Source organism: Numenius arquata, chromosome 1, assembly GCF_964106895.1.
Source record: "Numenius arquata chromosome 1, bNumArq3.hap1.1, whole genome shotgun sequence".
NCBI lineage: Eukaryota > Metazoa > Chordata > Aves > Charadriiformes > Scolopacidae > Numenius > Numenius arquata.
This window is the reverse complement of record NC_133576.1, coordinates 71,483,672-71,506,909: the sequence shown is the minus strand read 5'-3', so window position 1 is coordinate 71,506,909 and position 23,238 is coordinate 71,483,672. Positions and strand designations below refer to the sequence as shown.

Below are 23,238 nucleotides of genomic sequence, written 5' to 3'. Positions count from 1 at the left end.
CTAATTCTTTTAAGCAAAATTTGCTTATTTGTAAATAAATGTTTACTTAAATACATGTACTCTGTTTACCAAGCAGACTGCCTCTGACTTTAGATGGGCAGGATCAGGACCAGATTGTTTTCTGGGTTGCATTATCAGGGAAGGTGGAAGCTGACTCTGAGATCTAGGACACCTTACAAGTCAGAAGACCATTCTACAACCTGATGGGACTCTGACTAAATTTTGGAATTATCTGCTTGAAGAGAGGTAAAAAGTTTCACTTCCAAAGAACAGTGACAGGTAGTCTGAGACTTGCTTACCCAATGCCCTCCAGATTAAACAGAAAAGAAGGGTGAAGCTAACGAAGGCCCAGTTCCACTCATGGTTCTTCCCAACTGTAGACACTCCCATGAAGATGAAGATTAAGGTCTCACTGACACTGCTCAGCATCTTCATGAAATACTTTATTGTCGTATAGGATTTTTGGGAAACATTTTCCTCCACGTATTTATTCATGGTCATGGCACAAGCTGTAATCCTGAAAGGCAAGCATTATCCTGTATCTCACGGGCTTGATTTTTTTTTTTTTAGCCTCTCTCATTTCTACAGAGTATTATTCACTTTTCCATAGTCCTCTTTAAATACAAAGCATAACTTATTCCATAACCAGTCTCAAATTTATAGACTTAGTGAACCTACAGTTTTGGGCACGAGATTATTTTTTTTTCCACATTGGGGAGTTTTCTGAGAAGACATTAGTACATGGAGAGTTGTGTTACATACTAAATCCAAAGGATCTGTGCAGGGGTCACTCAGACTCTGTGTTTTGAAAAAGATGCAGCCGAGAAGAGCCAGAAGAAGCCCTGGAAAACAGGGATTGCTGCTTCTATTGCTGCTGAGGGACATCAGACAGGATGGCAACTGCATAACCTGGGGCAGGACTTCACCACCTTCCCACCAGCAGTTGTCCCACCAAACTGCACCCATCCTCAATGGTAGTGACAGTAGCCAGCTCCTCTTTCCAGGCAAAGTAAGCAGCAAGGCAACAGACAATTTGTCATCCTCCACCACTCCTTTATTATTATTTTTTTCTATCACTTTCCCTTTTTTACATGGAGCCAGCATGGCCTGCTTGGAGGACAATGGCCAAGATCTGAAACATAGCTTGAAACATCAACACATCCACATCCCCAAAGTAACCAGGCAGAATTATTTCTGAGGGACAAATCCAGGAGGACACATGGACACATGGAGAGGGCACAGTGTATTTTTCTGACCTCTGTCAAGCAGCACAGCTCCTGTGGGCACATCACGGTGAATAAAACCCAGGAAAAGGAGTCTGATGTGGGGACAGATGCAGTCCGATGGGGGCAGGTAGTGGCTTACAAATAAAGGTGGAGAGGGTTTGCTAGCAAAACAGTGCACCTAACGTGGCCTTCACCCCACATTTTCGTACACCTACACTTCGAGACAGAGAGGCAGATCTAGACAGCACAGAATAAAATGGCCAGTCCATACAAAAACTAAGCGCAGCCCTAAGCAAACTCCAAGACTAAGAAGAAGGAAAGCTTGAGTAAAACTATCCCAGACCCCCATCTGCATTTAGTACTGACATAACTGTCATCTCTCTCTTCACTGTCAGCTGATTTCACCATGGTCTTGAACAGAAAGATCCTCTGTGGCCCAAGAGTAGCATGCTATCTGGGAAGCACAGCTCATCATGACAATGTGGGATCCACCACAGGAGAAAAGATGCAGATTTTATCAACATGCAAGCTCCCTCCCTGCAACATTCAGTGGTTTAGGTAACATTTCTAGTTTGAGCATGTGGTTAGGACAACAGAGGTCTTGTATTTTTGCCTGTACAGACAGACTGACAATGCTCTTCACAGCTGTCCTCCTTGTTCTGATCTTACAGTGGCCCAGACTCGGGAATTATTATAGATCCCACCATAGATCCCACAAACATATGTGCCTGCACATCTCAGATAAAAAGTCAAAGAGGACCAGGGCCCTGCATGGATTTTGTCCTGACGTGGAGTGATGTCTTGGGCAGGATATACAGCCAAGCCCAGAAGCTGTCAAACATTCCCACGTTCTTCAGTTTACGCATAGTTCTGGTGACCAATCTCAGAAGTATATGTGAAGAAGGGTCTCAAATCTACTTAAGACTTTGACCCTCCACATCTCTCACATTCAGTGGCAAACCCAGCTCTTCACAAGCCACAGGCTGCACTGACAGACCTACAAATATCTCAGGTTATGTCACAGGTCGTGACAGCCCTCCTGTGCCTGCACAGCTTGTCTGTACAATTATAACAAGTCCGATGCATCCCAGCTACCTCCAGCCAATTGCACACACGGTGGAACTGGCAAGTGCAGAGGCAGCAAATGAAATATAGCAAGAACGCAGTGGGCAGGCTGCAAAACAGCCATTTCCAGACACACGGTTGTTTCAGAGTCTCAAATCTTACTGCTCAAAGCAGTAGAGGGGTCAGGTCTGCATCAAAGACAGAACAAAACACTCAGTGCTATTTCTTACCCTCTTGAAATAAATAGTTTTCATTATTATAGTCTTTTAGGAAAGCCCTGCAGCTTGGGGAGTGGGGAAGCATGCTCTGGACATGGTTTGTTTTTGGATGCTGAGGTAATGGAGGCACTGTAAATAGATGATTGATAAGAATCTGTCACCAGATTAATCAGGATCTTTGCAAGCTGTAACTTAAAACACCTACCATGTTCAACCACTAGAATTTAAAGGGACGACACTCTTTTTTTTATATATATAATATTAATTTCAGTCACATTTTGCATTCATTCAATTAGTGTCAACTAATTGATATGTTGGTTCACCAGGATAACAAATAGTGCTGTACATTATTTGTTACACTTCAGGTAGGTAATATTCCACATCTAATCACTTCTTACTTTATGAATCTGGTATCTCTTCAGAATGCTTATCTACATAGAAAAAAAGCTGTCAAAGTCTCTTTAATTTGAAAATGATATGACAATATAGTGTTAAATTCTTTATAAAGTAATTTTCTTGAAATATGCAAGATTTTATGTACATTAATATATGTTCTTCCCAAATCTAATTTTCACTGTCTAAGCAAAAGATTTCACAATCTAAGCAAAAGCTTAGGTGTGTTTTATTTTACAGTTCTTATCCACGTACATTAATTCTGGCTTCCACTTCTGTGACCTGAAGTAGTTGCCTTGGTCAAGAAGGGGAGGGAAAAAGCAGTTAATTGTAATTAACCTGCAACCTTCTGTGCTTCTGAAGAATAAAAGTCCTCCTGCACAAACAGTACAGTTTCTGTCATGACTGCAATAAACTAGGCCACTGGGTTCAATCCTCAAGTTTCCTTGACCTACTAAATTTACAGTAGTTTCAATGTTTGTTCCTTTCAGCTTGCTAACTCACTGTTGCAAAAAAAAAAGAAACACATATTAATCGTTCTGCTGCTTCACATCCCTTATGAGAAATAAGTAAGCAGAAAACGCAGCATTATAATTAGAAATAGAACCAAGCAAATAAAGTTCAGATTCACATGTGTATGTTTTACAGCCATGCCCCTGATTCAAGCCCAGCTCTAATTACAGTGGAAGCTCCTTCCTCTCCGTCTGGAGAGGCCTTTCTCACTGCAGCTCACAGGGACATGCTTCAGTCCCTTCGCTATTTCAGCCAGGTAACCCGGTGCAGGGGTTATACGTGGATGCTTTAAGAATCGTTTGTCTCTAGAACGAGTACACAGGCTTATCAGAAGAGGGACAAGCACCTTTCATTCCCCTTTATTCCTCTGCCAGTGAATTCCTACTTGCACAGAAATGAGGCACTCGGTGTATGTATCTTATTCCTTTGATAACACTGTATGCTCCTGCTCCTGTCCACCTAAAATATGGAACAGCATGTAACCACAAGGTCTCGCTGAGTATCTTTATGAACCTGGTTATGAAGGAAGCGGGAATCACTAGTGTAACAGACTCACATGGATGTGGGTGAAAAAAAGATCAGGCAATTATCTCCTATAGGCTGAACTATAAATGGCCATAGAATCACATAATGAATAAACAACCCGGGTTGTAAGGGACACTCCAAAGTCATTTGGTCCAACCACATGCTCAAAGGAGGGCTGACTTTGAAGTCAGACCCAGGCCACCATGCCATGAGTCATTCACTGCAGAAAATGACAGGGAACTCAATACCAGTGCATGTTGCACCGTGACACTGAGAAAAATGCTCTCTGTAGTTCAAAGAATAATAAAATGTGAAAAGCATGAGGTAGATTTACTCCAGGAGGATGCAGAGATTACAGGAGCTCTAAGGCCCTCAGCAGTGCTGCTGGGAGGGGACACGCTTTACGTCCCATGACAGCTGAGACACACTACATGGCTGCAGAGAGCCCTTCCTGCTCCCCCTGGGTGTTACTGATACATCCAGCTCTGCCAACTATTACAAAATACATTTAGGGTAAAAAAAAAAAATGCGGGACATTTTAAAGATAACTTATTTTCTCTTGTGCTGTTGGAGGGAAAAAATACTCTGTGCTTCCTCTTCTGTTTTGCACCCACTCAGGGGCTGCTGTTGCAAATAAAAAGGCATAGTCTGTCCATGCCATGGGAAGCACGGGTGTGCTGGTTGCAGGCACTGGCATGCGGTGGGTCCACCGACCCACCAACAGACCGGCCATGCCCTTTTGATTGCATCCTGGACGCAGCATGTCCAAATCAGTATTTTCATGCACACAGCCACAATTTTTTCCATGTACAGTTTAGCCACACATCTTTGGTTTAGAAGCCCTTTAAGTATTTGATCATAGGATGTCAAGGACATTTGACTTAAGAAGTGGAGGAAACTAGAAACCACACAAATGCTATGAATAGAAGCTAGGGAAAGAGATGGCACATTTATGAACTCGGTCAAAGTGGATGGATATGTTACTTTATTTAGGCTCATATCAGAGAAAGAAACCCATGCAATCTCTAGTTCTTTACTTATATTAAAGTACTAAACCCTCCCGTTTCATGGCATATCTCTATTTTTATACTACTGAAATCATCAGCCGTTAAGTTTCCATGTAAAATGCTTCCCAGCCCCAGAAAACCGTATACTGGCATGACTATGATATCAAACCTACCTTCACTTTTCTAAAAGATAATAATCAGATGAGGTATTATCAAGTATTAGTGATACTCAAAAGTAACATCTGAGCTTTCATAAAAAGCTATGCTCCTAATACCTGAATGGCTCATATTTGCGCCTGGAATAATACAAAGTCATTAAAGAAGGCTGGCCTTTAAAAATATTACTTGGAACCAGAGCAAACCATTCAAGTATATCAAACTCTTTTTGTAGTTGAGGTTGTTACAGTATAAACAGCATCAAGCGAGAGGCTGTGCTCTCTCTCTACTGAAGTCCAGGAGTGAAAAAACAGGAGTGAAAATATTTTTATCTGTTGGAACTGGGAAGAATAATATTATTTTATACATAATGATGTATTCAGAGAGCATTGTAACACACAGGAACACATACCAAGGTACTAAAGCAAAGTGTTGTATCACCACAGGACTACATTCTGCAGATTTTTCATTCACGCAACCCTTACTGTGCTTGTAATCCAGCAGGAGTTTGCCTTAATGATATATACATTGTCTTTATTGAATGGTACTTACTGGCTGCTCACACGACTAAGTGTAAGATGTAGTTTCACAATATATTGGCATCGGAAGCAAAGCCAGTTCATGAAGTTCCCAGCTACCACTCTCACTCCCTCCCAGCCACTGAGGCCCCCACATCCCTGTGGGCCACCCCTCAGCCATGCTTTTATGACTAGTTGTAGGGTCACATGAGGACACGTGTCACCAAACTGATCTGAGTTAAAAATAACCCCACTGAAAATATAAGGGATTATTTTTAACTTGGAACATTTCAAAGATATGGTTTATGGTGTGATGCTGTGGACTGTTTTAGTGACACAGCTGGTGTGGTGGCAAGCTGAGAGAATGGGATGGAAGTGGGAGGGGAGAGGCCGGAAATCCTCAAGCCAGCATCGCTGCCATGCACAGTGGAACAATGCCACAGAGCAAAGTTTGCAAAATCTGGTCTTCTCTGCAGTTTGCTTTGGCATTCTTACTTGGGTGCTATTATTACTGAAGTTTGGGGTACTTACGCCATGATGCCCGAGAGATGAAACATTTCAGCTGTTATGTATGACAAGTAACTGTACAGGAAGACAAAGAGTGGCTCAATCACTCGGATTTTATGGGTGAAACGGGTGGTAAAGGCTGCTACAAATCCCAAAAGGATTCCAATCAATACTCCACCGATCCCCACTATAAAGAAGTTAGCAATCCCAGCGAATATGTCAATAACTTTAATTGTGCGCATCTGGCAGAAAGACTTGAACAAATTGTACAGGACCTATGAGGAAAAAGAAAGCACATTATGTTTCTGAACTCTTCTTAATTTCCCTTCATGTCATTATGTTCCTCTGCTTCAATGTTGAACTCTGAATTTCTCTGTCTACCTTGAACTCATGTTTGAGATATGCTGTTGTTTACCACTGGCATATTACTTGTCATCCATAAATATTAGGGAGATATACAAAGAAGGGTAAATAGCATTATTCCCATTTTTACAAATGGGACAGGTTTCTTAACTCATGCCATTCTGCAGGCCAGGAGCATAGATCTACATAACCTTTCTTTAAATTAATTTATTTGCAGAGCTTCTAGTTTCTCCAGAAATGGTCATTTCAGATTTTCCCCAGAATAAAAGAAATTAAAAAAGGAGGAGGAAAAAATACAGTTTCAAAATCAGTGAAGAATCACGTTATTTTCTAATGTGTTTGATATACATAAGACATCAAGAGCTGCAGTACCGAATTAGACCATAGATTCGTCTGGCATGGGGGGAGGGGGAGGGAAAGACAGTGACCATCCTAAGGAGTAGAAGCAGCATGGCATCCATGGAGTGCTCTTTCTCTGATTTAATAACCACTAGGAATCCAATGGTTTAAAGACTTTTAAAACTTTAGATTTTTTCCAGAGATTTGGATTTAATTCCCATTAAAAGACCCGTTACCACGTGTTTGCCCGGTTTAATTTTCAAAGTGTTTATAACCATCCTCCCAAACAAACTTGGTCAATGGGATTATCATATTTTCTTAACCAGAGAGCCTTTTTGTTTTATACAGGAAATGGATATAAATGTAAAGCCCACATTTTAATAATGCCCAGTCTTTTAGTTACTACAAAACACACAACAATGAAATCAATTACTCTTATAGAAATCTTAAAGGGTCTCCCATTTACTTGGGAAATTTAAGCATTGCCTGGTACTGCATATATGTTCCCAGCCATGTGATACCGTGATGGCTACTCGTTCCCCTTGTAGAGATCTAAGCTTGGTCACAGGCACCTACTCTCATCACAGTGGGTTCACAGGCTAAGCTACCATGGTCACAATAAACACCTGACTAGTCATGGACAGCTTGCAGGAGTTAAACCTCTGCTTTCTTTCTGGACTTAGTAAACCAAACAGGTTTCTCTATCAAAAATGCTATTTGAGAACAATTTTTTTTCATTACTTGCATTGTGCCAACAATGTAGGTATTTGAACAGTAAGTGAACAGGAGGGATTTGTCGTATTTGCAGTCTTGTTCTCTCTCAGATGACAGAAAGTAACTTGTTCAGCTCTTCTCAGCCAAAATTTGATAGGTCTTACAGAGGTAAAAGTTCTCACTATAGACTAATGCAAAGACATGGCCTATTATGGGTCCTTTGGGGTAAGTGAAAGGAAAGAACTGAAAAAGAAAAGAAAAAATATATTCCAGTGCAAGCATGAAAAAGAAGGTTAAATCAAACCTAGCATGGTCACCAGTGATTTTCATTACAAAGCAACAAACAGGACAAGAGCAGGAGCATGAACTATTTGTTTGATAACAATGATGCCCACCTAGGAGAAGTGTCTTTTTTCACCCGGACAAATCCCTTCATCTTGCTGCTCTGAGGCAGACTCCCAGCCTTTTTGCCCTGCTCCTTGTTACTATGACCTGTGCAGGGCAGGAAAGTAATGTCATAGGCTCCACTGTTTGTCTGCCTGTTTTGATTTGTGGATTTGCATAAGGAGAAGTATACCAGAATTAAGCCTACTGACAATAGATGTGCCTCTGTTGGTCACTTTACAAGGGCCTCTTAATCCACAGACTCCCAGGACTCCATGAGTCACAGACTAAAATAAGAATACTGTTGACTTGTGTTGTTTGCAAGGAGAGGAGTTTCCCCATGTCACTTGTTGAAACTTGGGACTACCCCAGAGTCATGTTATTCTTCAAGACACCTACAGAATTTGACCTGGCAGAATATTCCCTTGGTATATATTAGGGAAGATGCTTATTTTCTTTAATTGGAGTTTTAAATAACCTTTTTTATATTTTAAAAAGTAACTATATAAATATATAAGGCAAGTCTCCAAAGTAAGGCCACTGAGAGTTGCTTGTAAAGAAGCCTGTAACTTTGATCTGCTCAAGCAATAGCCTTTCCATAACATCACCTCATCCTCACAGTGAAGTATTCACCCTGTAAAGAGAATGGAGTCTGTTGTTTCCATGTACAGACATCCCCACAAATCTCAAGTCTGTTGCTGTAAGTTATTTGAAAGAAAAAAAGCAATGTCCTCCTTTGTACCTCGGATCAAAACCAGACTGCCATGGTAGAAGCAGCAGCTAGGACTACGGAATGTCATGAACATGATTTTAATCTCGTTCCTATTGTTCTTTATTTACACTGCTGTAAACGAGATCAAAATCAGGTTCACTTCCCTCTTACTCTACAGCCACTTAGTTATACAGCAGCTCAGTTTTACAGCTCTCTAAACTTTCAGGTGAGTTGACAACATCAACTCTGGTCACATTTTGTAACTCATTTGGTATGAGAATGGGGTTTTTTTTCCAAGTTCAAAATTTGCATTTACTCAACATCCTTCAGCTGAACTTGCTAAAGGCTACACCAAGTCACCAATCACTTTTTAATTTTGTCTCACAGTGTCTGTGCTCTTCCTAGATACTAATTGCTTACTTTTATCAGTTCTTGGTTATTAGTTTTTAATTCTGAAATTACTTTAAAGCACACTAAAATAATGTTTTCAGTAGAGGCAGAATACAGAGCACTGCTGTAATGTTTTCTAACATGGGAATAATATTATTTTAATGACACTGGCTCCTCCTTTGTGATTTTAAGCCTAGAATTGGAATTTGAACTGCTAACACTCAACTTCAACCACGATCTTGCCATTTAATATCACTGTGCTAGTTATGAGTGACCCAGTCTTTCGGTAAAGCACCAACGCTGAACAAGAAGCCAACTGGAATACGTTGTCCTGCCCCAAATTCAAGCTCCAAAATTCCATCAGTGGAGGAAAAGGATCATCCAAATGCACAGGTGTATCGCAAAAACTGCCAGGCATGAAAGACCATCTGAGAAACGCAGAGAAACGCATTCCCGAGGAAGCAAACCTCGCTTTGTATCTAAAATGAAGGTGTGATAGCACGTTTTCTGAAAAGGGAAAGCATAGATGATACTGCTATCCTAATTAAAGCTTTTATTAGGAGCAGCCAGGCAGCACAAGTGGGATAGCAGGAAGAAGGGCTTAAAGTATTTAGAAAGCATGTTTACTAAAGCCACACCATTCTGCACTGCCCATCTGCAGCCCCTGAGTTTTTTGATACTGCAGTGGCCATAGGGATTAGGCAGCTTCTGCATATGGGCAGCCTGCCTCCAGCTCCCCGCCTGCCTCATCCCCCCATCCCACCAGAGGTACCTGCCACGGTAGGTGGGACTTGAGGGCTCCAGCAGACAAAAGCTGGAAGGTGCTGAGTTTCTGCCTGCTAGGGTGTTTTATTAGCTCTCCTGGTAACACAACAAGGACAGAGGAAGAGATAGTATTTACAAAACATCGTCTCCTTTGAGCGGATAGCTGCATAACCCTGGCAGCACCACAGCAAGGACTGGTCCAGCAGCACCAGTATGGACAGAGGAGGTGAGGTCCTCTAAGGACACCCCACTGGGAATCTGTGTGGTGGCCTGGGTCATGTTTTAAGCATAATCACATGACTGCAGGTGTGCAAAATCATAACAAGGAACCATTAGCAGACCAATGCTTAGCATGTGGAAACCACTTGATCTCCTGCCAAGTGCTACCTTTAAGCGATAGCTAGGAAGTAAGACTGAAGGTACTCTAAATTCCTTTCACTCCTTCATGAATATATGTATGGCCAGTTCGTATGCTGGGCTGGCCCTACAGACTCCTCACAGTATCTCCCCTACATTAAGGCACCTGGGCAGGCATACCGTGATAAAGGATTACCTCCAAAGAAGGGAATAATGATGCCTACAGGAAAGCCAAGCATCACGGTTATTAAATTGCCATGCCAGCGCCTATAAAAATGGTGTTTTGGAATAATTTGCCATTGGGCAGTGGCATGCATGAATACTTCTGTCATCAGGATGCAGTGTTTTCCTAGCAAATCATGCTGGATTAACTGCAGCTCCAGTGGAAAGGTGATTGATTTTGTGATTGGAACAAGTTATTTTGGCTGGAAAAATCCACACAAAAAAAAAAAAAAAGTTTAGCATTAGCATAAAACCAGACCTTTTTCCCCTAGAAAAACCTGTGTGAAAAGAATTCTACTGCATGAGTGGCCATTAAGAGTAAATAGAGACAGACACAGCCATGGCTGAGCTACTAAGCCTTTTGAAACTCAGTATTTACACCCACTTATTTTCAGGACTGTCTTAAGTACCAGTTTATTAATGGCAGGCAGTTTCAGCTGTAAGCTAATGAGAAAAGCTAGGCTTTAAGGCAAGCTCGTAAGAGAGAATGCGATTCAGCTGGCAGATAGCAAAAGAATCAGGTAAAGCATGGAGCGCAAATATAAAAAAAAATAACCTGTACCCTCATGGACTCACATGAAATGACCAGTACCAATTAGATTAAATTATGAGATATACAAGTGTTAAACAGGTGAGGCAAAGTCCTAGAAAATGGGAAAACCAAAGGACAATTGTCCATAGAATTGGACAGAAATAAGAAGCCAGGGACAGAGACAGGGAAGGTGTGGACCCAATTCTTGAATCTTTCTGATTCTTCTGGCATATGAAAAACTGGACGTCCCATGTCTCACAAATCCGAAAGTGTGCCAGGACATAGTTGGCACGGGCAGGATTTCAAGTAAGGCATGGATAAGTGGGAGTAATGTCCCAGACATGGTGTCATCAGGTACGAATGAAGGGCATTGGGGGTGTTAATGGAATTTGCAGATTGCTGTCCTCAGGTCAGCCCCACAAACCCAGTTCAGCTAGTTAATGATTAGAAATTACTGCCTCCAGACGGTTGTCCTATCTCATCTGTAGCCTGGGAGAAATGTATTGGTGGTCCCAGGGCATTTCCCACTGGATGAGCACATGCAAAAGGCTAGCATCAACCAGGTCCTGTGCCATCTCAATGACTTGCCCATTCTCCCTGTGAACATGCTGGAACACCCTCACATTGGCCCTTTTCCCTCTCCTGTCCAACAACATTTCTGCAGGTGAGGAAAACCTCCAGTTTCAGATTACAGAAGTAACAGAATTCAAACATACAGAAACTAGAGAGATCAGGTAGTAAAATCCCTAGAGCAAATATGCTACACATTACTCTGGTGTAGTAAGACCACTGTAGTTTCTAAATCTAAAGTTTAGAGAATTACATAAATACATTAGCACTCCTTGACTTCCATCTATTAGCAAATTGTAATAACCAGATAATATATCTCTTTGTAGAGATATAATGGAATGGCATGCAATCAATCATTTATCATTTTTATCAACTAGTCATTTATCAAGTAACTTACCACAGTTATAGCATCATTCAGCAAAGACTCTCCAAACACCAGGATGTAAAGTTGCTCATTGACATGAATATTTTCAAAAACAGCTAACACCGCCACTGGATCCACAGCTGAAATGAGGCTGCCAAAGAGCAAATTCTGCAGCAATGTGATATCAGTCAAACCAAATGCACTGATTTGGCAAATTCCATAAAGTGAAATTCCAATGCCGATGGCATTCCAGAGCGTGCCCACCACGGCATACCAGAATATGGTACCAAAGTTCTCAAAGAAAAGACGAGTTGGCATAAAATATCCAGCGTCGAGTACAATGGGTGGTAAAAGATACAAGAAAAAAACATCACTGTTCATTACAGGTGGAGACTTCTCCTCTGCTCCAAAAATAATCCCACCAAGAAGCAATCCAACCAGAATGAGGAGACAGCTTTCAGGTACTATTGAGGGCAACTTGTGATAGAGATGAAAGCCTTCAAAGGAAATTCAAACACAAGAAAGTAAAACAGTTATTTGTACAGAATCCAAGAGATTATTCTGGATTCTGTTATCTTAGTTTCTATAGCAAACAAACAGCAATTGCAGGGCAATTTCATTTTCATTGGAAAGACTGGACTGGACCATCACAACAGGTCAAGGCACTTTTTTCAGATAGAGTAGTTAGTTCAGATGAGTTGCTGGAGAGTCAATTTAATAGCTAGACATTCTAGTTAATAGCTAGGTTGGCTGGAGCAACTGTGTGCAAGGGTTCTGTTTGTGAAAGTGCAGGGATTTTTGTAACGTGGAATCCTCCAGAAACACAATCCAAACACTTTTCTAGGGCAAATTACATCTAGATAGATAAAAAATCCTAACATTCTTAGCACCCATTCCTCCATGCACAGCCTCACAAAGGAGTTTAAGGAGTACATTCATTTCATTTTTAGAAGTCTTTTAGAGTCTCAGAGCTAGGGAGGGGAACTAGCACATGTGACCTGTACCCAGTCACCCATGCTCACTTCCTCAGCCACCATTAGGAAGCATTTACAGACATATTATTAATTTTAGCACAGCCTCCAAACTAATTTCGCAATAACCAACATGTTTTCCATAAAGTGACAATACGTTGTAGCCTGTATTATTATGCTCTTTCTTCTGTATTATATGAATTGCAGTAGTGTCAGGAGTCTCTCCTAAAGATCTGTGCAAAGTACTGAAAAAATTAATAAAAAAAAGTTCTGAATGAGGACTTAATGGTTGAATGTTCCTTACCCTACTAAAACTCTCCACGGCATGCAGTTTTGATTTAAAGATTCATATTAATTGTTTAAGTTGACTGTTTTAAGGATGATCTTGGTACTGAATGGGAAATTTTGAAGGAACTTACTCTGGCCAATCTAATGGAATGATCAACCTTATGCACCAAGGTCACATTCCAGGTCCTGGTGATGCCAATCTTTTCCAGGCTCCTCCTTATCTATATTTGGCCTACATAATTATATAGAAAACTATCCACACCCACAAGATCCCACAATTCCTGCCTAACTAAAAAGCATTTAAATTATTTTAAATGAGAGCTGCATGGAAACACTGGGTGTGGTAATAACGGGCGTCTATTTCAGTAAAACTATTTCAGTAAAAATCACACCTGTAGTCGAAACAGTTAAATTAGTGCAAGCTTGGTACAGTTCGCATCCAGTTTCCCGATTTCAGGCTTCTGTATCTTGCAACACCTATTTTGTTAATTCTCCTTTCATTATAGATTTTTTTCAGGTAAAAGAAAGTCTGAACTTATAATTAGGAAAAAGAAACAGTTAAGAAAGACCGAGGGGAAAGCTGTTTTAAACTACAGACTTTTTACTTACATATTCTATAACTATTAAAGCTATCTTTTAAAGTAAGCAGCTCAAGCTGCATTTTGGTTTTCTATTCTGGACAAACACAGATTGCTTTTTAATATTTGGAAACACAGCCTATGTGACTCATTAGAAGGACTGCCAAATTCACTGTCATTCTTCAAAACCAGAGTCATCAATATCCTATATTGGCAGAACAGGTAATGACCTTGGAAACACAAGAATTTGCGGTTGGAGACTTGACCTTTCAGCCACTTACACATAAACATTTTATGGTTTGTCTTAGTTTCTGCAGTGGCAGGATGCCAAAACTTCCAATGTAGTGACCAAAGTTTCCCCTGAGTAAGTAGATTTTGCTAAAAGAAAAGGGTTTTTTAAGCCCTTCAAAAGTATTTTAAATTATTTCCTCAATAAAAATTGAAGAGGAGGGAATTTTTGTAAATGCAGCTTTTAATGAAAACAAAAACCATCCCAACCAGTTGTAATGCAATGGCAATGAAAAGTCCGTTGTGAATATAAAAATAAAAAATCTTTTTCTTTTCTTCTTTTTAAGTCACTTTTTGGAAAGTTCATACCCTCTCAGAGCTTTTGGGACTTCACCTCATCCTTAAAGGTAACAGAAAGGTTGCACTAAGTTAAATGTGCTTTTTATCCATACAAACAGCATCAAAACTCTTAAAGGACTGCCTGCCTCAATGAAAGGCATTAAAAGGTGATCAGGGACAGGCTGTGGTTCCCCATTTAAAGGCAGAGAGTTAGGATTTAGAGTCCAGTGCACATCAAGTCAGGAGCAGATGCCTTGCAAGATGAGGAACATCTTCCCTGCTTTGACCCACACAGCCACGTGGTCAGGAGCACCCTGGGAGCAGATCCCCTGCAGTACACGAATACTTAAGACTTTTACACTGAACCCAGGACTACAGCTACTTTCTCCTCCTCTGACCCTGTTCTTGGGCTCCTGACCCAACTTCAACGGGATGGAAGATGTTTACCCTCAAGCCACTGGGCACTAGGACACTTGCCAAAAGTGCAAGGTCAGTATTCTTCAAGCTAAAAGTCCCTAGAGTTCTGGTTTCCTACTTCTTGGGTGAAATCCAGTGCACTCTGATGCTGGAAAGGCCACTGAGACGTGTACTTCTGATTATATGTGAGTTTTCCAAGGGCCCTCTGAACAGCTTAAACCTTTTTTCAGGAGAGAAGTGTTGGAAATATATCAGCTCAGTTTCCAGAAGAAGCACTTCTAGTTGTGCATTTGTGATTAAACATAGGAGTAATGGGAACCTGGATCAGTTAGGCAACATTTTGTAGGTTTAGTAGCATAAGAATTAAGGAAAACTGTGAGGTAAGTAGACTAGCCTCACTGCCTACAGGCTGCAGCGTATTTCAGATACGCTGGGTCCCACCTAAACTCAGGGAGTCCATCAGCATGTTAGTAACATACCTCCTGTATGGTACCACCACGAAAGATAATAAATAAGTAGAGGTAGCCAGAAAATAACAATTCCATTCAGGGCAATTTCTTAGATTTCAAAATGTGCCCTCGTTCTACGCCGAAATAAAAATCACCACGTTCCTAACGTCTTTGTGAAAATGTACCTTGTCAAAATGTTCAAGTTCTGCTTGACAACTTCAGGTTTTCCTTTCTCCTGCTGCCTCTTTTCCTCTCGCTAAACCTAGCCTACAATGACATGAACACAGGCAGGATCTGAGACACCCTTCAGATAAATCCCCTATAAAAATTAGGAAATACTGGAGCATTTCAGCTCCAGTGAAACTCCACTTCTGTGAAAACATAATTTGTTCAAAAAGGCTCCAGCCAGGTGATAAGCAGGTGCTGCCATGCAGTTGTCTTTGGGATCCTTCCACACACCGTGGGAGATGTTCTTAAATGCAACCCTATCTTCTGAGCTCCTTGCCGCTGAGAAGACCTTAGGGCTCCGGTCATAAAGGTTTGCTACTCGGCAGTGCCAAGTGTAAGCGTTCAGGTGCCTAGCCCCAGAAAGGAATTTGCGATGCCAGATTAAGCACCGAAGTTTCCTGGGCAGTGCACGAGTCTTGAGGTGGATTTTATGCTGCCTGGCACGACAGGAGCGAGATGCATGTGCTGCCCAGCAGGAAATTCTGTGGAGAGGAATGCACCAGAGAGCATCCTCTCTCACCAGGCTGCTCTCAGGGCTACAGGCAGCGAGACGGGCTGGAAAACCCCTTTCCATCCCCTTGAACTGAGACACACGGCCCACTCCTAGTAACACAGTAGGATGTGGCAGAGCTGACATTTCTGTGTCTCGATGGTTAAAGAGAGATGACATTCCTGTATCTCAGTGATTAGAGAACTTTGCCCACCTGGGCTAGCTTCAGTATAAAAGAAGGCACAAGCGAGTGAAAAATTGCCGCTCTGGGAATGTGACTTTGGAGCGACGGGAGTCTGTCCTGGGACGGTTTACCTGATGCACTCGCTGGATAAGGAAGCACAGAGGGAGCTCCAGGAGCAAGAACTGGATGTTCCTAATTCCAGTCCCGGAGTCAGGGCGCCTGCAGATAGGTGTGGTGAAGCCGAGCGCTGCCACACCTAGGGCCTCTCCTGGATCCGGCCCTCATTGCTTAGCGCACACACGCATATAACAGCAGAGGTAATGCCCTAGATTAGCCACACTAGCTAATTCAGTTTGGTATAGCTGAAGGGATTTAAAAATTATATGCATTTTTCCTCATCTGCGCTGTTTGCTTGTTCACTGCACTGCAGTCAGCTTGGAAAATTAAAGTAGTCAAGTCACTTTTTTTTTCCTACTTTTTAGATGCCTAGGCACTAGGAAAATATCATGATAGTCAGGATGTACAGTCCTACAGAAACTATGTATTATTGTGTATGTACGTGTTTCCATGTTTCAAATGGCTTTCCTGTAATATTTAACAAAACAGAAACTTTTTCACTAGTCTTAGCTTATTCAAGAGTTCTTGCCATCTCTAAACTCAGAAGCCAGAGCGATTTTACAATACTCAACTGGCTGAGGTAAGTTCTTTAGCAAACTCCGTATTTTCTGGCTATTACAATTCATGATGCATTTGAGTGTATCATATGTGAACTCTGTCCTGATTCTGCAAACACCTAAACACATACTGGAGATTAAGCATGCATCTTTAATGCATTGAGAACCATACATCAAGATAACTGTATCCTTAATAGATGCAACATACAATATTTCTGCAGGAAGTCATGAAGCCATAGCAAGTTGCTTGGGTAGAGGATCAGGCCCCCAACTACAACATTAGTTGCAGCAGGAGGTGAGTACAAATTTTTTGGTTTTGCAGAATCCTAATTACCTGATCACTAACCAGAATGTGACACGGTCTATTTAAATGTCCCAAGCAGAAGTCAAAGTTTTATCAAAGTGTTTTATCAAAAGGAGTACGATCATGGTTTTTATTGAAATCTGAGCCGCAAAATCAAGACTTCTGAATCAAACAAGTGGAGTATGAGTAAACCTTTTTTTTTTTTGTTCCCACGGCTTTATTCCTCATATTATCCTCTAGTTAAGAGGACACAAAGTTCATCATTTGCAGAGATTTACTGATTTTCAAATAGCTCCCTAGCACACCTTTACCTAACATTCTTTAGATTATTATAGTGTACTCATTTTTCTGTTTGGGACACAGAAAGCTAATTAAAAGCATTATATATAAACTACACAAAACACAGTGAAACTATGCAATACAAATATTTTCCACATGAGGGAAGAGGTGGCCTTTCTTACTCATTCAGTGCCGTCTTTTCTATCTTTCTCAGGACATAAGTGAATGGTGGGAAAGTACAATGAGGAGGCTTACTCTGCCCTCATAAATATTTGCTTTCCATCGATCCATTGTTCTGTTCTGAAACTGTCATTATACCCGGCATTATTTTAAGAAAAAGAAGATAGTGCTCAAATGACAGCAGGGCGAGCAAGGAAAAGTCAGTGAACTGGGTGAACTCGGGGTTTTACAGTCCCCGTAGCCCTGGCTTTACGCCTTGCTGCGGGGAGGTGATACGTACCTCCCGCTGGAGGTGATCCTTTTTCTCCCTCGCACCCTTCCTCACAGAGAAAACCCCATCTTTTGCCAGACAAATCACGCCCGGGCATCCCGCCCCGCCGAGGAGCATCACCCTCCAGCGGTCCCCACGTCCCCCAGTCGGTCCCAGCCCGGCCGTTCGCGGCGGGCCCGGAGGGCGGGCGGTCCGGGAGGGGGGACAGAGGGAGGGAGGGGGGACAGAGGGAGGGAGGGAGGGTCGCCCGACGGCCCCGCTCACCGATCTTGGCGAGGGAGGCCAGCAGGATCCAGAGGGTGATCTCGAAGGGGATTTGCACGTGGGGGTAGTCCAGGGTGAAGACGTGGAGCCGCGTCTCCTCGAAGGCGGTGCCGCTGGGGCTCGGCGGGGTGCCGGTGCCCATCGCCGAGGCGCCGGGCAGCTGGCTCTCCGAGGTGGCCCGCGCCTCCGCCGCCCCGGCCGCTAGCACCGCCAGCACCGGCACCAGCAGAGGCGCGGCAGGGCGCGGGGAACCGCCGCCGCTGCCCATGGCTTCCCCCCCGCTCCCGGCCCGCAGCCCCGCTGCCCTACGGCCCCGCGCCGGCCGCCGCCGCCGCCACCATCCCGCCGCCGCGGGCACCTGCCGCTGCCGCGGCCCCGCCGGCTCCGCCTCCTCCCCGGTGACTGGGCGAGTCCCCGGCCCGGCGCCGCCGGCCGGCCGCGGCGCTCCGCTCCCCCCCGGGGCCGCCCCCGCGGGGCAAAGCGGCGGGTTGGCCCCGCCGCCGCCGGCCGCCGCCCCCGCCGCCCCCGGGGCCGCTGTCAAGCGCGGCGGGAGCGCCAGGGAGGCGGGCGGATCCGCGCCGCCGGCAGGTGAGCGGGCAGGGTGCGGGGCAGCCGGACACCGGCGTGCGGGGCTCGGGGGTAGATGTGTGTACAGGCACCCCGGCAGCCGTTCCTACCCCCCAACACGTCCCGAGGTGAACAACGGTACAGGCATAGCCGGAGTGTAGTCTTTTAGCTCTGAATTCCTTTAAAAGACATTTGTATACAGTCATACAAGTACCCACACACATACGTATTTGTATAAACTAATTTAGAGAGTTAATACACTCTATAAACATATACGGACATGTACATGCCTATATATACACACACATTACTAAAAGTAATTCAGATACGTGTATATAGGGAATATATATGTATGTATATGTAAATACATCTGTCCAAATTTATATTTAGATACATACATATGTATGCATATATGTATGTATATATATTTTAATAAAGTAATGTTTAATATATGTATCTACATATGCATGTATGTGTATGTATATGTATATGTACATATATATGTTGCCATTACCAAATACAGGAAAGGTGCTTCTACCAACCATATAAAAGTCAGCCTTCTGTTCCCGCTAATTAAGAGTTAAATTCTGCTAATTTAGAGAGCTAAAGGAACATATTCTGTGTAAATATATATATGTATGTTCATACATATGTATATACTTTCTATATAATATATAATTATGTGTAGTATATATTCTATAGTATAATATATTTAATATATAACATATAACACGTAATATACAATGTATTACTATATATATTCTCTATACGTTGCCCTTATCAAATATGTGATAGGCACAATTCTGTTCCTGTTCATTAAGAAAGTTAACATTCTGCTAATTCAGAGAGTTAAAAGAACACACTGTATAACCATGTATGAGTGTTCATACATATATTCTGATATATGCGTATATAAATATAGAGCAAATAATATAAATATGTGTGTGTGAGAGAGAGTGTTGCCAATATTAAACATGTGATTGGTGAAATCCTGTTCCTGAAGGCACTGGGAATTTGCCATGAATTTAGCATGCCCGGTGTTCCTTCAGATACTACTGAGCACCGTCTTTCTGTATTTCCTGAAAGAATGGAATCTCAGCCACGATGTGCTCATGACTTCACCATTTGAGAGTAAGCCAGTATTCCAAAGCTCAAACTCATAAAATCTTTATAGCACACCATTCTGCGTGCCTTTATAGTAAAGCATGTCTGTCTTGACTTCAAATAAAACAAAAGCAGGTAGTAAGAGCTCTCCTTTTTTCCCCAAGTGGCAAAAAGTAACCAGCAGCTACCATTTCTGTAGTGAGTTAAAGTTAAAGCTCAGAATCAATTAGCTGAATAGTAGCTGTCCTTTACCCCCAGAAGTTGAAAACAGGGCACTTAACCTATGGTTTTAATGACAAAATTAAAAGCCTGACACTAATAAAAGGTTTTTTTCTTTATTTTATCTACAAGTCAGCCAAGAGAACACGTTTGAATATCAAACCACCCTATGCACCATGCAACCCTCTAGCTGCATATGATATCTTCATAGGTCCTTTCATTTGTTATATTAGATTCTCTGAAATAAGAGAAACATTTCCTTTATATGGGAAAAAATACAAAAAGAAAAAAGAAAATACTCCTTCATTCCTGAATCCCCTTGTCCCTGTCAAAAGGCCATCCATAAGAAGAGAAGTCTAGCCCTCAGGTGGAGATAGCATTATCTCTCACATGCAAATCAGACTGTAAATCATAATTCAGCCTAAAATCATAAGATCTTTAATTGTACTTGCATGCCTCATTTTATGACCTTTCCTGCAGATGAAGAAAGCCTTTCTGAAAAATACGGTTCTGAAAGTGTCAATACCTGCTCTCCTAAGACCAATGTTACAGATCCTCTCTACTTATCTGCCTGCAGGATATTGCCCTGGACTGAGAATTATCTTCAATAATGTCAGTGAAAAAGCATTGGCAAGAGCAAGCTGGCCAAGGCTACTGGAAGTATAGCTGTTTATATACTGCCCCATCAACCCTTTTCTCTAATATCACCTCCTGATCTCTCTCTGTGCTGGGATTCGTATCCCTGTTCAACAGTCACAGCATAAATAAACCGAACTGGACCTCCATATGATAACCCCACAGGCGTTTGGAAATTGTGAACTGGCTGAAAATTCTCAGTTTGCCACAAAAGGGGAAAGAAGCCTTTGGGTGGGAAAGTGCTGAGGCATGAGAAGGTGGAGGAAGTTCTCTTCCCATGGAAAACGTTCTTCATTGCTGCCCTTTTCATTACAGGCAGTGAGGGACGACAGAGCCTGCTGCGGACTGGCAGGGAGCTATGCTTTGGTACCCAGGTCATGCCTTTACAGTCACAAAGTCTCTCCCAGACACAGGAATATGGACCCTTTCTCGGGGCACCATCCACATATTTGCCATTATTTGTCCTCTTACTTTCCTCCTCTCCAAAAATAAAAGGGCACACACAATAGCAATCCTTCTAGCTCTGCCACTGCTGTGGGTCTGGTTACTAGGCTGATTTTTTAAAAAATAATGTTGTGGAAATGAAATGTTGGTAAATGGGAAGAAAAATATGAGGGGAAGATGTCATTAATCCTGAGGCTGTTTATTACTGGCTATTACATGCCAGTAATAGAAAAGGAAATAATACATTGACACAGACCCCCAAAAAACCTGGGAGAGCGAAGAAAACTGAAATTGAGATTAGTCATGAAAGTTAATACTGTCTATTCTTACACCAACATAATCTATTTTATGGATGGATTGTACAGAAGAGAATATCCAACATTTGGATGGGAACTGACTTTATGGCATAGCATGATACAGCCGTGAAGTGGATCACGTTTGATTTTGGAGCTTGTTGAAATAGGTGCAGTGAAGCTCAGTGCAGTATAAGGTGCTGAAGGTCTCGTGGAGTTTCTTTCAGCATTTGCAGCACGTGCTGCTTTTCATTGCCACCAGCCCTGTGCAGCTGTTCCCACAGATGCTGAAGGGTTTCACCACCGGCAGAAGGTCTTTAAACCCAGGTAGAGATTTGCCTAAGAGAGCAGAGCAAGGTGACATATGCCTGTTATCTCTGCTTCACCCAGATCGTATGAGGCAGCAGCCACACTCCCCTTCACCACCTCTCCCGCTGCGCCCAGCCCTGCTGGTATCTGCACAATAAGCAGCTCCTCCTGGGGGCACGGCTGGGGACATCATCATACGGAGAAAAAGTATTCCCGAGTCTCAGAGCTGCCCCCGGGGAGGGGAGGGAGGAGGGTCCCCTCAGCCTGGGAGAGCAACAGAGGAGACGTGAAGGTGTGTCCCTGGCGCCAAGGTGTCTCGTCGTGGCTCTGCCCTTGACAGCTCAATGCATCTGCTCCCGCTTCAGAACTGTCGGGTCACTCCGCACCATTTCAATGATAGCACAAAGAGAAAGCACGTACGCCGCACTTGCCTGATTGCAACTGATCCATAGAGGACCTTTCCGCAGTGTCCCCACCAACGCCTCATCGCCCAGGCTGTGCTGTGCCATCTGCACCCAGGCGTACTTTCATCTCTTTGATTCTGCTCACAGGCATCGTCTGTTTTACCAGATACAGTGCTAGTGGCATTTCGCCTGACAAAGTGCATGCTGTTTTGTACATCAAGATGGTAACTCACATAATCCGGCTTGTTTACCTTTTAATCTATTTATTGATTACTACTGGAAATTGCCACCAGAGCAAGGAATCGCTCAGGCTACCCACAGCGTGCTTTCTGGGGAAGATGGGCATTGGTAGTCACACCACCCAGCTTTGCAAGAGTTCAGGTGGTTCATACAGGTGTTAGGACATTTTAGTTTTATTTTTGCTATAGGGACTTTTTTGTCTTAGGCACGGCTTTGAGTTACAGGGTTGTATATCATCTGTTATATTAAACCAGCTTTATCTATATAGTAGGAAAAGATCTGTCCTAATTGCTGTTACCTGCTTTCGCAATGAAAAAAAAAAAATTATGCTGATTTGAACAAATGAGAAAGTTCACTGTATCATAAATTTATCTTCATTTTTAGGGATTCCCTAAAAATCATGAGGTCGTATTTTCATACTTAATTTCTGGCCTCTCTTTGATATTAAGGAAGCATTTCTGGAAAATGTGACTGTGACTATTTCAATACCTGGATCTCTTATGAGCAGTGTTATAGGTGTTCTCTAGTGAATATGATCAAAATATCAAAATGGTTGAGGGAAAAATCATAAATATATGAGTAAATATTTGTCCCTAATTTTCCTTGCTGTTTTAGTTTGACAGACATTTCCAGCAGATTAAAAAAAAAAAAATGTTATCTTCTACTGCTGATATTATATTTTGATGGAAATTAGCTCTGTGCAGAAGAGCTTTTAGGTCATGTATTTCTTAAATTTTCCCTGACACAGCCCAGATAGCAGTATTGTATAATCTGTGTTCCTGGTTCAGAAGAAAAGTATAAATTTCACCCTCCTTCTGGCCAGTTCTCTAAAAGAGAAAGATTTTCTGCAATTTTGCCCAAAAGAGTAATATGGGAGACTTAAACACAGACCATCTCACAGAAATACATCAGTGTGTTACTTAAATAAATTTGTTTAAAATTCTAGTATTTCCATTGGAACAAAGAAGGAAGTTTGGAGGTTACCTCAGGTAAGAAGGTGGTTGTTCTTGACTTCTGCAGCTGCATGGGAATCACACA

At 42.4% G+C, this 23,238-nt stretch overlaps 1 protein-coding gene across 1 annotated transcript in view; it reads right to left on the bottom strand.

Annotated features, from left to right (window-relative positions):
- Positions 1–18,252, bottom strand: part of SLC9A2 (solute carrier family 9 member A2) — a 31,505-nt gene extending 13,253 nt beyond the window's left edge. The window contains exons 1-4 of the mRNA XM_074144757.1: positions 17,985–18,252; positions 11,874–12,337; positions 6,153–6,403; positions 300–517 (exon numbers count right to left, since the gene is read on the bottom strand). Of these exons, the coding sequence (XP_074000858.1) occupies positions 300–517; positions 6,153–6,403; positions 11,874–12,337; positions 17,985–18,252 (1,201 nt within the window). The remainder of the gene's footprint in view (positions 1–299; positions 518–6,152; positions 6,404–11,873; positions 12,338–17,984) is intronic.
- Between the last annotated feature and the right edge of the window lie 4,986 nt (positions 18,253–23,238).